The sequence below is a fragment of the Scomber scombrus genome, chromosome 13 (assembly GCF_963691925.1).
Source record: "Scomber scombrus chromosome 13, fScoSco1.1, whole genome shotgun sequence".
In the NCBI taxonomy this organism is placed as follows: domain Eukaryota; kingdom Metazoa; phylum Chordata; class Actinopteri; order Scombriformes; family Scombridae; genus Scomber; species Scomber scombrus.
This window is the reverse complement of record NC_084982.1, coordinates 8,184,047-8,200,081: the sequence shown is the minus strand read 5'-3', so window position 1 is coordinate 8,200,081 and position 16,035 is coordinate 8,184,047. Positions and strand designations below refer to the sequence as shown.

Sequence of the window (16,035 nt, the reverse complement as noted above, 5' to 3'; positions counted from 1 at the left end):
TTGATGGAGGCTGTGCTTGTCATGAATGGCACTAAGGCTTCACAATAGAAGCCATTGTTTCTTCCCGGTCTGAGGCTGGGCTATGTGCTGTCCCTTTCTGCTCCCCCCTCCTCTAAGAGCAGAGCAGAGCAGAGAGCAGGGGTGTGAAACTGAGGCTGAAAGGGAGACATCTGCAGCCCTGGGCTCCCACTGACACTGCTGCAACACAAACACTTGGCAGATCCTCTAAACTCCTGCAACCCACTTCATCCTATTTTGGCCTCCAGCAGCAGGGACAGTCTTTAAAACAACACACACACACACACACACACGCACACAAGCACACACACACACACACACACACACACACACACACACACACACACACACACACACACACACACACACACACACACACACACACACACACACACACACACACACACACACACACACACACACACACACACACACCTGAGAGACTGCTCACACTGCAGGTGTCACAGTGTTCAATCTATGTATATGTATAGTTTTTTAAGGACTGATTCGATATGAGAGTAATCTCTTCAACAACAGTATTCTCTTCAAACTGTCTCTTTCACAGCGTTCCTTAATAATGAATCTAATAGTAGGAGGTGTAACAGAAAGCATATTATTTTTTCTCTCTGTACATGTTATACAACTTGTGCTGCAGTGGTCTTTGTGTGTTCTGTGCAGCATTGAAAGTGATACAAATCTTACTTAGGTTCTGCTTAATAAGACTGCTGATGTGACTTCTTGTTCAGACATGAGACTGTCTTGTTAAAGTTGTTTATGTAAAGGTGTCTGAAAGGGACCTGTGACAGTGCAGGACTCTGAATCTCTAACAGCTTCAGAAATGAGTTGTAAAAACTTTAGGTTATTTACATAACCCCGGTTCTCTGAGTAATATGAGTGAGATGTCTCACTATGGGATGCACGCCTCGCTGCAGCCCTCAGAAGCATTTATCTCATTACGCCAATCCTGATTGGCTGGTGAACGTGTCCGTCCGCCACAGGTAGTCCCACCTACCTTAAATAGCTCATGCGGACGGCACCACCCTCATTCAAGATAAGCACCTCTTCTCACTCGCCCAAGCAAGAAGGGTAGTCTGGTGAGACATCTCACTCATATTACTCAGAGAACCGGGGTTATGTAAATAACCTAAAGTTCTCTTTCATAATATTTCGTTCGATGTCTCACTATGGGATATGGTTGCTCCCGTATTGCCAGACAAGCTTATCGAGCGTCCACCAACCCACAGGGAAAAGGTACTCTGTTCCAATCAGGACAGCAAAACCGCGCGTGCCACGCACGGAGCGGAGACGTCCAGCATATAAAAACGGACAAAAGTGAGAGGCGAGGACCAACTCGCTGCAGCACAGATGTCCTGAACAGAAACTCCCCTGAATAAGGCCCAGGATGCGGCCAAGCCCCGAGTCGAGTGCGCCCGCAGACCCGCAGGTGTCTGCAAACCCTGACTCGTATAAGCCAAAGCAATCGCCTCCACGACCCAGTGGGACAGGCGCTGCTTTGTGACAGGTTTCCCCTTATGAGGATTAGCCCAGGAGACAAACAGCTGATCGCTCCTCCTGAAACCCTTAGTCCTGTCCATGTAAGTGCGCACCGCACGGACTGGACATAACGCATGTGACCGCTGCTCACCAGGCGAGGCAGCAAAGGCCACAAGGTCAATAGGAGAACATGAGCCCACTACCTTAGGCACAAAGGCCGGGTTGGGCTTCAAAATCATCCTCACATCCCCCGGGAAAAGCTGAGTGCATGATGGATGCACCGAAAGCGCATGGATGTCACTAACCCGTTTAGCCGAAGCCAGAGCCAGTAACAACACTGTCTTGAGAGACAGGTGTTTCAAGCCTGCTCCCCCCAGCGGCTCAAAAGGAGGACCCTTGAGCCCCTCCAGAACCACAGCCAGATCCCATGGTGGCACCAGCGGTCTGGACACGGGGAGAAGCCTGCGCGCTCCCTTCATAAAACGGCAAACCAGCGGGTGCTGGCTCGCTGTTTGTTTCCCAAACCCCACGTGACAGGCGGCTATAGCTGCCAAGTACACTTTAACTGTGGAGAAGGCTTTTCGTTTGTCAATCAGGTCCTGTAAGAATGACAATATCACACCTACTGGACACTGAAAAGGAACGTGGCCATTTTCTGTGACACCAGTCCTCAAACACTCTCCACTTACAGTCATACAGAGACCTAGTGGAAGAGGCTCGAGCACTTTGTATAGTGGAAATCACACGCTGTGGGAGTCCCACAGCTGACAAATTGAACCACTCAGGGGCCAAACCCACAGCGCCAGGCGTTCTGGGTGCGGGTGGAAAACCGTCCCCCCCCCCTGTGATAACAGGTCCCTGCGCAGCGGGAGCTGCCAAGGTTGCGCGCACAGCAACCGATATATCTCCGCCAGCCAATGCATTGCAGGCCAATGCGGAGCTATCAGAATCAGCGCGTGGCCGTGGTCCCTCACTCTGGACAGAGTGGGGGGTATCAGGGCCAGGGGAGGGAACGCGTAAAGAAGCTCGTGCGGCCAGACGTGCGCTAGTGCGTCTATGCCGAGGGGAGCATCCAGGTTGCGCAGAGAGTAAAACAGCGCGCACTGCGCGTTTCCTCTTGACGCGAACAGATCCACCGCGGCCCGACCATAACGGGCCCATATCTGTTCCACAATCTCTGGGTGCAGAGTCCACTCCCCGTATACCGGCGCGCCCCTGGACAACAGGTCCGCGCCCGTGTTCAGAGCTCCCGGGACGTGCGTCGCCCTCAGGGAGAGGAGATGACCGCAGCTCCACAGGATCAGTCTGCGTGCCAGCATGTGCAACTGACGAGAGCGCAACCCCCCTTGGCGGTTGATGTACGCTACCGTCGTCGTATTGTCCGTCCTCACCAGGACATGATGGCCCATGAGAGACGGAAGGAAGTGTTTCAGGGAGAGGAACACCGCTGAAAGTTCCAGAAAATTTATGTGAGACCGCTGGAGGTCCACACTCCAGCGGCCCCTCACTGACCGGCCCTCGTGAATTCCGCCCCACCCTGTCAGGCTGGCGTCCGTAGTGACCACCTTCCTGGACAAGACAGAGCCCATGGGCACCCCGCGGGTCAGAAACGACGGGGCTCGCCAGTGGCGCAGTGCCCTGACGCACCCCGGCGTAACCAACACTCTCCGTGCGCCATGACGCACGGGATCCAGCCCGCATGAGGCCACCCAGAGCTGGAATTCCCTCATGTGGAGGCGACCGAGACGAACCACGAGAATGGCTGACGCCATCAGTCCGAGTAATCGAAGACACAATCTGAATTGAACAGATTTGCCTGGATGGAAAAGCGCGAGACATGCTCTGAAAGCTCTCACTCGCTCCGCCGAGAGGCGCGCCGTGAAAATCACCGAGTCCAGGGATAATCCCAGAAAGATTATGTCCTGTGTCGGGCACAGCATGCTCTTTTCCGCGTTTATCACAAAACCCAGGTCTAATAGGTGCCGTGTGAGAATACGCGTATGCGCCATGGCCTCCTGCCTCGATTGTGCCAAAGGCAGCCAATCGTCCAGATATGTGGCCAAGCGAATGCCCTGCTGTCTCAGTGGGGCTATCGCCGCTTCCGTGCACCGGACGAACACCCTCGGGCTTAAAGACAGACCGAATGGGAGCACGCGGTACTCGTAGCACGTCCCCTGGAAAGCGAACCTCAGATACTTTCTGTGGGGAGGATATATTGGAATGTGGAAATACGCGTCTTTCAGATCGACAGAAGTGAACCAATCGTTCTGTCGCACCAGGCGCAGCAGGGATGCGTGTGTGAGCATCCTGAACTTGTATTTCCTGAGAAATTTGTTCAGAGCACGTAGATCCAGGATAGGGCGAATACCACTCCCCCCCCGTTTTGGGACCAGAAAGTACCTGGAGTAAAAACCGCTCTGACACTGTGCGGGAGGAACGACACAGATTGCTCCTTTGTTTAACAGTGAGAGGATTTCCTCTTGCAAAACACGAGCTGACTCTCCCTGAGCCTGGGAGTGTATTATGCCGGCGAATCGTGGGGGAACAGCGGCAAACTGCAGCCTGTAACCCCTCAAAATCGTTTTCAACACCCAGGGCGAAGCTGCGAGCGCAGCCCACCTCTGCCACCTGCGGCAGAGAGGTGAGACGCGCTGCAGCTCTTCCACCATGAGAGGTCCCAACCGCGGTGCGGTGGCGCCCTCTCGTGGTGGAAAACTGACATGGCCTCTGGGCGGTGCTGTGCACTTTGGCCCGGGAGGACAACGCAGTGACGGGGACCTCACTGCCCTCACCCCGGGAAAAGCCGCGGCTTTCCCCGGGGGTGGGACAGCAGGTGCCGCCACCGCGCTGTTTATTTTTATAGTTTTGGCTTTTATTAGCTGCGCCCTCGGCACTCGGCCCGGATGCGACAGCGGGACACATTTTATTTTCTTTATGAAAACTTGTGTGTGTGTGCGTGCTTGTGGACATGGGAGAGGGGCAAACGCTGAACCCTCTGCCGTCAGATGTCCGTCTCTCCCGGTCTGCTCTGGCACGGTCCGTGGCAGCTGGGAGATGGGGGCGTGGGGGGCCCCGGAGTGCACGCTCGGAAGCCAAACAGGTGGAGCTGGAGAACAGGGAACTTCCAGCTGCATCACCGGTGACGAGAGGGGCGGTCAGGCCGCTCTCTTTTTCTTCCTGGCCTGGTGGCTGGTAGCTTGCGCGGGCTGTGCCGGCGGAGCTGTAGCTGGGGCCGAGGGCTTCTTGAACCAGCCGGGCCGACCGGGCACGGGCGGCGGGGCGGGCTGAGGCTTCGGATGTTTCGGTATTTTGAACTGCGAAACCCGGGAAGCAGCCTGCGCGAAGGATTTACGCTGCGCAGGTGGAGAGGGAGCTGGGGGCTTGCGAGGGAGGCAGAGCTTGAGAGCTTCGTCTTCCTTCTTTTTGGCTTCACACCGTTGTTGCATCGATGCCAGGGCGGAACCAAAAATCCCCTCCGGGACAATGGGCATGTCCAGGACGTCGTCCTTCTCTCTGTCTGACAGGCTGGCGAGGGTGAGCCACCGCGCTCGCTCCTGCAGAACCATGGTCCCCATCGCTCTTCCCGTGGCCTGGACCGCGCAGCGTTGGACACGGAGACACAGGTCGGTGATGACCGGTATCTCCTCCCACGCAGCTGAGTCCTGAGTTTGCACAACATCCTCGCACAACTCAGCCTGGTAAGCCGTGAGCAGCGAGAGGACATTGAGCGCTCTGGCCGAGAGCGCCACCGCCTTGTACGCTTTCTCAGTCAGGGCTGACTGAAAACGGTCGGACTTGGACGGCAGGCTGGGGCTCCGGGAGGACACCGCTGACAGCTGGGGGTGAAGGTGAGCTGCAACAAGTGGCTCCATCGGAGGCATGCGGAGCAGACCCAGGCTCTCCATCGCCTCACAGTCGAGGGACGAGGCCCCGGGAACCGGGCTCCGGCTGCTGTAGGGGCGGTCTCTCCATGAGCGCGCCACCTCCTCCAGCAGCTCCGGGAAGACGGGGAGAAGTTGCTTCGTCGCGCTCTTGGCCAAGGGCAATTTCTTCCCCTCGTAGCGTGATCTGGTGGTCACAGCTACGACAGCGGGCCAGGGGATGCCCAGCCGGGCAGCTGCGCGTTTGCACACGTCGAGCATGTCCGAGCTGGGGGAGGGAGAAGCTGGTGTGCTACTCTCGTCTCCATCCCGAGAGTCGACGGAAGCCGCGGGCTTTGCAGCCCGAGCCGGTGTGATGAAGATGTCATCCTCTTCTTCATCCTCTGATATGAGGAGATCCAAGGCGCCATCATCATCTTCCCCATAGTCCAAATCCAGGATGTCTTCCTCCAGCGGGGGAACCGCGGCTAGCTCGAGCTGGGAGCCCCAGCTGGCGCTAGCCTCCGGTGTCGCCACCGCAGCGACCCCCACCTCCTCTCCGCCCTCGACGGCGGCGCCGTCGGAAGAGCGATAGGGGTCATGTCCAGACAGGCTAGCCTGGCGGGCTAGTCGTCTGCGGAGACTCTTGATGGTGAACACCGCACAGTGTTGACACGAGCCGGGGACCTCGATAGCCGCCCGGGCGTGTTCCAGCCCAAGACAGCACGAGCAGACCTGGTGTGGATCCATGCTCGATATCTTATTCCCGCAGCGACAGAGTCTGGCTCCGGAGTCTCCGTGCCCTCTGGTGTGAGGGGTTTTAGCCTCCATTCCGTGCGAGCTGGTGTGCAGGCAGGGAGCCGAGGCAGTTAGCTGGTGTGCTAACCGTGAAGAAGCCGAGAATTAGCTGGTGTGCTAATGCCCGGTGCTCGAGTAGCCGTGGTGTGGCGTCGAGATTAGTGCTGACCAAGCCGTGGAGGGCAGGAAAGCACTGAGTTCGATCTGGTGTGACCGACGAAGCAGAAAAAATGTCCTAAGCTAGTAGCGCCCAGCGACAGAAGCTAAATAAGATCCGTCTATGGACAGTTAAGCTAGCTAGCTCTGGACGCGAGATATGCTCCGAGTGAGAAGAGGTGTTTGAATGAGGGTGGTGCCGTCCGCATGAGCTATTTAAGGTAGGTGGGACTACCTGTGGCGGACGGACACGTTCACCAGCCAATCAGGATTGGCGTAATGAGATAAATGCTTCTGAGGGCTGCAGCGAGGCGTGCATCCCATAGTGAGACATCGAACGAAATATTATGAAAGAGAACACTCTGTCTATGCACATACCCATGTTTTAAATTACAAATATAAAGCTGTGCATGGTTAGTTTTTTACATGTGTTATATGTGCATGTGTCTGATTTCCAATCCCAGTTAACCATAAATGGATGTAGAAATTCTTAATCATCACTACTAGTCTTTGTCCCTGTGACTGAAAAGGATCACAAAGAAGAAAAAATACTATTTCACCAATACCTGTACCTGTACCAGTGTTTTTAATATAGGATAATTTATTTTATAGCGTCAACGTCAACAAAGCCTGAACTAAAAATAACAATAACACAGGGAAATAAAATGAGGCCTCTGACGTACGTAGAGAGGTTGATAAAACCGATGGTTATATGGTTGTTTTTCCATCTCTGCATTATTACCACCCTCTCATATCACCCTGGGATCACTCTAGAAACCTCTGTGCACACCCGGTCTGAAGTACACATGTGCACATTTCCACTGCACATTCATCTTAACAAACACCACTTTAGGTGCAGGAAGTGGTGTATGCATGGTATAAGTGTGGTTATTCGTGCCCCTAATATGATTTAATGTTGATCTGAGCTCGAGCAGAAGGGTTAAGGCAATATTCTGTTTATGTTTTACCTTTGACCATTTGTTGTTCTTAATCAATGTCTTTACTCTATGGTGGACTGACCATGCAACATCAACATTATCTGCATCACAGGTCTGTCAGTTGCTCTTCAGAGTATCTTGGAGACTATTAAATGGGTAAATAAGATTATTGACGTGATTGCCCAAAATTTTTCCTAACTGTTGCACATATTATCGTTTTTGCACAGCAGTTAAATATGTGCAGAAACATTGATGTTTTTGCAGTTGCTTTGCAGCAGTCTGATGTTGGGTAAACACAATTTTATCAAGGGAAATCACAATGCATCAGTTCTCTGATCAGTTGATAGTGACACAGATAAAAATAGGCCTGTCTGTGTAACAGTTTGTGCTTGCAAAGATCCAGCTTCCACAAAACCTCACTGAAGTATTTGAAAGGAAGTAGGGTATGTATAGGTGATCTTTGGTTTTCCTTTTTTGCTGTCTCTGCTGTTTCTACGCAGCCAGTGCTACTAATGATTCATAAAAAGGTGTATACTTTCTGGTGCGCTTTCTTGTGTTGGTGCTTGTGTGTGACACTTACGTCGAGCAACGTGTGTAGATGTTGGTCCTGGAAAACACTGTGGAGGAAATCTAGATCCTTTTCACTGCAGTCTGTCAAAGCGTGGATCTCTTCTAAACTGTCCAACACCTGAGACACCGCCCCTGTAACACACACACACACACACACACACACACACACACACACACACACACACACACACACACACAATTGTCCATCAGTCACTTCAAGGTTCGCTGGATGTGATGAGCGTGCAGTTCAATTACAAACATGCATGGAATTACCGTATTAGTCTGAATATAAGATGTGTTTTGTTCCTGGAAATATGTCTGAAAAAGTTGTCTTATATTTGAGGTTGAGACATTTAAATGTCAATATACATTCACAATAACAGATCCCATCTCGAACAAAGTGGTTCAAAATTAGGCAAAGTTACAACAAAGTAATAGTAATGTAACACGTGTTGTCGTTAACTCAGTTACTTCAGTGTCTATCTGCTCCGCTGCGCTCTGTGTGTGTGTGTGTGTATGTGCGTATGTGAGAGTGTGTGGAGTGAAATAGAAGAGAGGAGAACAACTAAAGGATAGATAGATAGATAGATAGATAGATATATAGATAGATAGATAGATAGATAGATAGATAGATAGATCGATCGATAGATAGATAGATAATTATGTTGAACTGAAAAGTCAAGCTACAAAAAACAGAGACAACGTTCAGATGATGGAAACTGACTTGACAATTACAGACTGTTAAAAGTGAAGTAACCTGGATCACAACACACAGAGTACCAACAGATACCTACGTTCTGCTGCTAGTAGTCCTAGCAGGAGGAAAGCATTAACAGAAACAGACAAATAAACAGATCGACAAATGAACACAGTTGTTAATATCAATGTTAAAAGCAGTTAAAAGCAATTATATCACAAGAGGAGAGTTCACTTAATGGTGCACATATTGCTGGACCCATGGAAATAGAAAAATTAGCTCGGTAGTGGCTGTTTGCACTCTCTCTGCATGCAAATCGACCACACAAAAGGATAAGTACATCTTAAATCTTTGCAGTTCTGCCTTTACAGCATCTATTAACCTGCATAATGAGATCAAATATAAAATTGGAGAGGCTAAACGTGGGGTTGTATTTCCTTATTATTACAGTTGGGCTGAGGTAACAGAGTGTCGTGCAGGGCCTTACAGAAAAAGCAGAACTACTGGAGACCAGACCAGAATAAGGAAATTTGAGGGAGGAAGTCTGTCAAAGATGACAGGATAACAAGTACAAGTCTTTGTGTGTACCTGAGGAGGTGGGGTCATCAGAGAAGTCGTGGAGTTCCTCAGGGGGGTCTCCATAAAACGAGTTAAACTTGTGACTGGACACTGCAGCCAATACAGCTCCCTGAAACACAACAGCAGCATCAGAACATCAATCCCCCTGAACATTTTTTGTAATCATCGGACACACAGTCAAAGTGTATGTTGCAAGCCTTATATGATACAAAACTGATATGATGCGCGCGTGTCAGTGTGTATTCAGAAGCAAACCTTGAGCTTCCTCCTGGCATTGAACTTTCTCAGCTGTTCAACAGTCTCTGGGAGGTGGATTTTGTAGGCGTAGCGGTCCCTCTCCTTAGAAAACCAAAAAAGAAAAAAAAGGAAATTCAACTTTATTGTGATATAATACTGGAACACTAACACAGTTTTGGGTGTTTTCTGATGCATCTTTTTGAACTGTATTCTTTAAGCTGATATGTACTAAATTAAGTGGCTTCTAGTGGTTTCCTGTAAACAAGCATGAAACCTGTCTCGGCCAATGACTCGTGTGTTTATTTGAGATAATAGTTTCATTCAAGCTCAATACAACAAGATATATGTAGTAAACCTGACAGTGCACCTAAAAAATAACATTAAAACATAGTTTTACTAAAGTTTGAAAATGTTTTTGGATCAGAACATTAATTTACGCTAAACAACATTGGTGCTAAGATAACATAAACCAGTCAAAACAAAAAATCCCTAGCTAAACATTATTAAGACCATGTTTTACTCCAACCAGTAAAACTAACTGCATGTCACTGCTCCTGGGGTATTGCAAGTGTGGCCTGAAAGCTGCCTTTGTACGTTTGCAACATGCTGATGTTGCAAAAAAGCATTGCGACAGATAAAATCTTTTTTGTTTCGTTGCGTGCTTATGAAGCTCTATTCAGTATTTTGTGACAGTGTCTTTAGGCACTTGTAATAAAAACTCAGTGTTTTTAATTTTTGAGAGCCCCCCCCCCCCCCATAAGTCATAACATTGTCAAACTGCCCTTTTTAAATCAGATCTGGCAGAGAAAATGAAAAAATTGAAAAACATAGCTGTGACATTAATGTGTTACTGACTGCTCTGCTGTACCTTGAGCCAAGGGTGGTTGAGTGCCTCGTAGACGGTGATCCTCTCAGCAGGGTCCAGCATCAGCATGCGCCTCACCAGATCCTTTGCACTCTCTGAAATTTGGCTCCACTGTCGCGGATTCATCTACACACACACAAACACACAAAAAAGTTAAAAATACACAAAGTCTACAGAAATGCACCAAGTTTCTGAAACAACATTTTCCATGTATACATCGGCCTTTTTGCTCAGATGTTTCATGCTAACACCTTGCTAACAGGAAAACGTTGTTATTAACCATTATGAATGTTAGCTGTGTTAAATAAGTAGCCTGTAAATAAAAAAATAATTACCGTAAATGGTTTAACCAAATCATGACAGTGAGGAAAGGCAAAAACAGGAATATATGTTTATTACAGTTTGTGTCCTACTTCTGTAGTTTTGGCCATGTTCCCTATTTGTTCTTATTAGTCATAATAACGTTGTACCATTAGGACTGAATTCATTTCTCAAGGGGAAGTAGGGTCATTTTAACATTACCTGTTCTGGTGAGTGATTTTAATTGATTCTTTTAGTGCGTCATTATTCCACCACCAACTCATTTATAATTACAGCCAAGTAACTTAGGTGGAGGACCAATATGATAAAACTATCAGTAGCGCAAGACCCCATAAAAGTTCAACAAAAGGGCTGTTGTAATGTCCGCCATAGGTAGGTGCTGGTTTAAGCCTACATTTGTTAGTATTTTGGAAAATGTGTGTTATTGAAAAGTATGCTTGGCTATTTAACTTTTAGCAGTTTGGATGTATGACTAATAACTGTCACTGGATTACTGATGATTCTCAGGCAAGTTCTGAAGCGTCTTTGACAGTTTTCACATTTGAACTCTGGACAATTTCCCGGAGAAGCAGCACACAGCAGGAGCAAGTCCATGTCAGATGTGTTCTCACCTACTGGAAATACTCTGTCTGGTTTATTTGAGGGGTGCAGAAAGCAGGATATGACTCTAAAAGTATGCTGCCGTTGTAATTCAGCGTTTTAAGCTTTTCACTAGAAATACAACAGCTTTTATTTCAGGACAAATCAAAGGAAGTTCTCTCACTAGCACTAAGCTTCACAGCGGACATTCATGTCCAATCAACACAACGCAATTTAGCTGGCTTGCTGCATTTATCCAGCACCAGCCGTATGTGTGAAACGGCTGCTGTGGATGAGAGCGGAGTTGACTGGTGGAAGTCAAAGACATCATATTTTAGTGTATGTTGTGCTTGTTCATCAGCTGTTTGATCAAACACTGATATCGTTTCCCTTATTGCCGGATTTTGCCACACTTATGTCAATCCGATTGAACCCATGTGTTCAATTGGACATTACACAGACCTCGTACGGGGGAGCTGGAAGGGTAAAGTCTGTTTAATGTCTGGTCTGACTGATTGAGACATTTGCGTTAACACATGCAGCACCTCCAGAGTTTCTGTGCATGTGTGAAAGGGTTTTTTTCCCCCTCAAATTTTATGATGCACTTTAAAATAGAATCCAAACTGCTTTAATTACAGTATGAGATGGTAGACAAGTTATTATCATGGTGCCATCAGGTTGTACAAGCACTGGTGAGCAGTTCATTGTGAATCAGTCACTGAGTGTGTATGCTTACAGAACTTCTGTTTGGGACTTCACTCCAAATTAGCTTCTGGTTGAATGAAGAGTTTACAGCTGTGAATCAGAAAATGTGTCCATATCACAGAAAACAACCATGACTACAGGCAGTGATTCATGTCTGTGGGGCAGCTCCAGCATTTGCCTCTAAATGACATCATCCCCTCAGTCTTTGTGTTTGCTGTTCAGCTGCTGTTTGGAGCTGTACAGAAATAACGTGTGAAAAGGATGTACAGCTAGGTCCAGTGACAAAGTTTTCGTAATTTTGACTCTGTGAAGTGAAATGAATCCTAAAATTCATTTTTAAAACCTTGTTGAGAATCCTTTGCAGGCAATGACTGCCTGAGGTCTGGAAGCCGTGAACATCACCAAACGTTAGGTTTCCTTCTTTGTGATGCTTTTCCAGGCCTTTACTACAGCTGTCTTCAATTATTGTTTGTTTGTGGGTCTCTGCCTTAAGTTTTGTCTTCAGCAAGTGAAATGCATACTGGATTGGGTTGAGATTAGGTGAATGACTCGTCCATTGCAGAATATTCCACTTCTTTGCTTTAAGAAACTCCGGGGTTGCCTTCACAGTATGTTTTTGGTCATTGTCCATCTAACCCTAACCCATCATTCTGGTACAGGTTGATCTGAGTTACATCTGTCCAAAGAATGCTGGTCCTGAACTGTGCTGCTTTTTAGATGTGTTTTTGGAAAGTCTAATCTAGCCTTTCTATTCTTGAGGTTTATGAATGGTTTGCACCTTGAGATGAATCCTCTGTATATGCTCTCTTGAGGTCTTCTCTTAATGGTAGAGTTGGATAATGATATGTCTACCTCCTGGAGAGTGTTCATCACGTGGCTAGATGTTGTGAAGGGGTTTTTCTTAACCATGGAAATGTTCCTGTAATCATACACCACTGCTGTCTTCTGTGGACATCCAGGCCTTTTTGTGTTACTGAGTTCACCAGTTCATTTTTCCCTCAGAATGTACCACATTGTTGAATTTGGACACTCCTAATGTTCTTGAGATCTCTCTGATGGAATTTGTGTTGTTTTTTCAGCCTGAGGATGGCCTGTATCACTTGCATTAAGAGATTTTTTGATTGCACGTGGAAGGTTCACAGGAACAGCTTCCAAATGCAAAGACCACACCTGGAATCAACTCCAAACATTTTACCTGTTTAATTGATGATCAAATTACAAAGGAATTGTCCAAACCCACCCATAAAACAGCTTTTAAATCAGTTGTCCGATTATTTATGGTCCCCTCAAAAAGTGGGTGGTACATATTAAAGAGCTGTAATTCCTAAATCCTTTCTCCAATTTGGATGTGAATACCCTCAAATTAAAGTTAAGAGTCTGCACTTTAAAGCCATGTTCATTATCATTATATAGCTGTAAATTGAATATCTTTTGGTAAACAAGTAAAATAAAAAAACTTGTGTCAGTGTCCAAATATTTATGGACCTAACTGTATGTGATGTGTGAAAACACACCGTTGAAACTTCATGTGCACCTAAAGACTGAAGATCTTTAAAGACACTCTCCTGACCTTGTATTTTCCCTTGCAGATGGCTTCAAACAGACGCTCTTTGGTGCCGTAGAAAGGCAGACATCCTGAGAGGAGGATGAAGAGGATGACTCCACAGCCCCACACGTCCACAGGCTTACCATACGGCTCTCTCTTCACCACTTCGGGCGCCATGAAGTGGGGAGTTCCTACTCGACCTAGGGTTAAAAAATAAAGAGTGTTGGGACCGCATCACTTATGAAGTTAGTTAATGACAGTGTACAATTATTATGAAGATGGATCACAGCAGAGAAACATGCATGTGGACATAACACGTGGACATGAAAATTACATATGCACATTCTTAATGGGGACGTCTTGTCTTTATTCTTTATTCATTTCTTCTTTACGATCTCTGGACTGGAAAAGGGAACTGCTCTCAGATCTTGCTTCCCCATTTAAGACCTGCAACAGTGCTCTTGTGTCTTTCTATTCTCACTTAGTTTGAAAGTTCTATAAATAAAATGAACTTTATTATTGAGGTATTTGCTTCTGATTTTAATATATGGTTAAAGGAAAAAGGAAACACACTTTCTCGTAGCCTCTTTTCTACTTCTTGAAAGGTATTTTCTGTTTTAGAATTTTGAGTCAATTTGGAGTTCTTGGTTCTTATTTACAATCCTGACATTAAAGTCAAACTGACACTTTGCTAACAAATCTATATATATACCCTACTGTGTTTGTTTGACTCATGTTCTTGTTTGGCCTAATTTCTAAAAAAAGGAAATTCTGTAGCGGACGTGAAGTTTCGGCACTGACTGACGATGTTGTAACTGTTATTGGATATCTGCATGGGCATACACTAAAATAGTTTTATCCTAATAGCCTTTCTGTTACTCCGTGTCATGATTCAAATCACAGGGTAAAATTTGCAGGCCTGTGGTTACAGGACAACCTGCTGCAGTGATAGGTTTGACAGTTTGGTCATTTGTCATCACCATAACTGAGGCCAACTCTAGCTGGGCCCTCTCCTTTATGTAACATGTGACGAACACAATAGTCAGTTTGCAGGAAAAAAAACATGCACGAAAAGTAATGCCTGGTGGAAAACAGTGCTAAAGTTGGCAATCTTGTTTAACTAGATGCCACTTTCCAAGTAAAATACAAACTTAACCACATTTCTGATCCTCCCAAACGTTGAATGTGGTAAAGAAACGGCTTAAATCACTAACAGCTGATAGCTAAAGATATGTGGGCTTGCTGAAAAAGAGGAACGTAAGTTTCAACATTTGTGGGATATTCAAAATGTTGTTCTCAGCCAGTAATGCACCACAAGCTGTGGTTGACTGTACTTTTTCAGCAACTTCAGCCTTCAGGTGTCAGTCAAGATTTGCCTATTCTAAAAGCCCACCCACAGCAGTGAAGTTTTGACACGCCCCCCAAAAAAAAACAGTAAGGAGAATTCAAATTTCAGTTCCTGTTCATGTGTCTGGGATGGTAGTGTTTACGGTGGTGTTTACTTTACCTCCTGCCACCAGTCCTGACTCGCCGAGCTGGATGGCTACTCCGAACCCGCCTAACTTCACTGGAGCAGAGTTCTCTTTGGACGCCAGCAGCACACAGTGAGGCTGAGAGAGAGGAGAGGAGAGATGAGAGACTCGTGATTTGATGGTCACATTTTGCTAATTAAAGAGCGACACCCTCCTTTAATTAACAAACAAAACCACATGTGCAAGACACACCCAAAGCATCACCCATCACGGTCACACACAAACAGCCAACTGTGTAGAAGATCACAGGGGAAGAACAAGTGATATACATCACAGGTTGTGCTTCAGTATTTTCGAGTTGCAAATTATATCATGTCCGACATGCTTGTGAGAGTAGAAGGTGTTAAAAAGTAACAGTGTCACATTATCCTGAAGGATGGATCAATATTTACTTTCCAAAGATCAAGTAAGTCAACCGTGACTGCTCTGCTTTGGTTCAAGTTTCAGATAAAGTAGCTTTTTTGGACTCCCCTGTAGCTCATTTCATAGAAAGCGTTTGTGGTTTACATGCAGTCTCTCATGCATATTACATAAATACATACATGGTTGTATATGCACTTGTATGTGTGTATGTACGTGTTTATATAACATGTCAAGGCGCTCTCAGTAGCTGCTCTGGAGATTTTGAATGTATAACATGATCCTCAACAGTGAGCTGTCAATGTTGTTAAATATAAAAATTTTCGGAGTTGGCCTAAAACTGCTTTTGAAAATGAACTTTCAACATTTTGACGCAAACATCATAACAAAGTCTTCTACCTTATCCTTTTCATTCATATAGACACAAATTAAGAGGTTGAATGACAAGAGTATGAATGAATGGGTATGATGGAATATTATTTGGGGGGCTTTTTATTTAAGGGAAAATGTATTTCGTAGGCTGAATAATTACCTCCATGTCTAAACAGATTCTGTATGGTATGCACATCATTGACTGTTACTAATATCTCTACTCTGACCTAAGTTGTCATGTGATGTCATGGTTAAAAGCAGGTATACGATTCCCCTGACTTGTGCCTACACATTTGACTAGAGAGGCTGACAGCAGCTCATGTCTCTTGGGTGGCAATTCGAACCTGACCTTGCTTTACTCCGAAGGCACCGCTTTAATTATTATGAGGACATACAGTGGTATTTTGG

General features: G+C 46.5%; 1 protein-coding gene across 6 annotated transcripts in view; it reads right to left on the bottom strand.

Moving 5' to 3' along the window:
* The window catches only part of caska (calcium/calmodulin-dependent serine protein kinase a), a 126,693-nt gene that overhangs the window by 30,211 nt on the left and 80,447 nt on the right, over window positions 1–16,035 (bottom strand). For all 6 annotated transcript variants that reach the window (XM_062431248.1, XM_062431251.1, XM_062431253.1 and 3 more), the window contains exons 6-11: window positions 14,871–14,973; window positions 13,388–13,563; window positions 10,216–10,338; window positions 9,366–9,449; window positions 9,120–9,219; window positions 7,845–7,966 (exon numbers count right to left, since the gene is read on the bottom strand). In XM_062431248.1, the coding sequence (XP_062287232.1) occupies window positions 7,845–7,966; window positions 9,120–9,219; window positions 9,366–9,449; window positions 10,216–10,338; window positions 13,388–13,563; window positions 14,871–14,973 (708 nt within the window). The remainder of the gene's footprint in view (window positions 1–7,844; window positions 7,967–9,119; window positions 9,220–9,365; window positions 9,450–10,215; window positions 10,339–13,387; window positions 13,564–14,870; window positions 14,974–16,035) is intronic.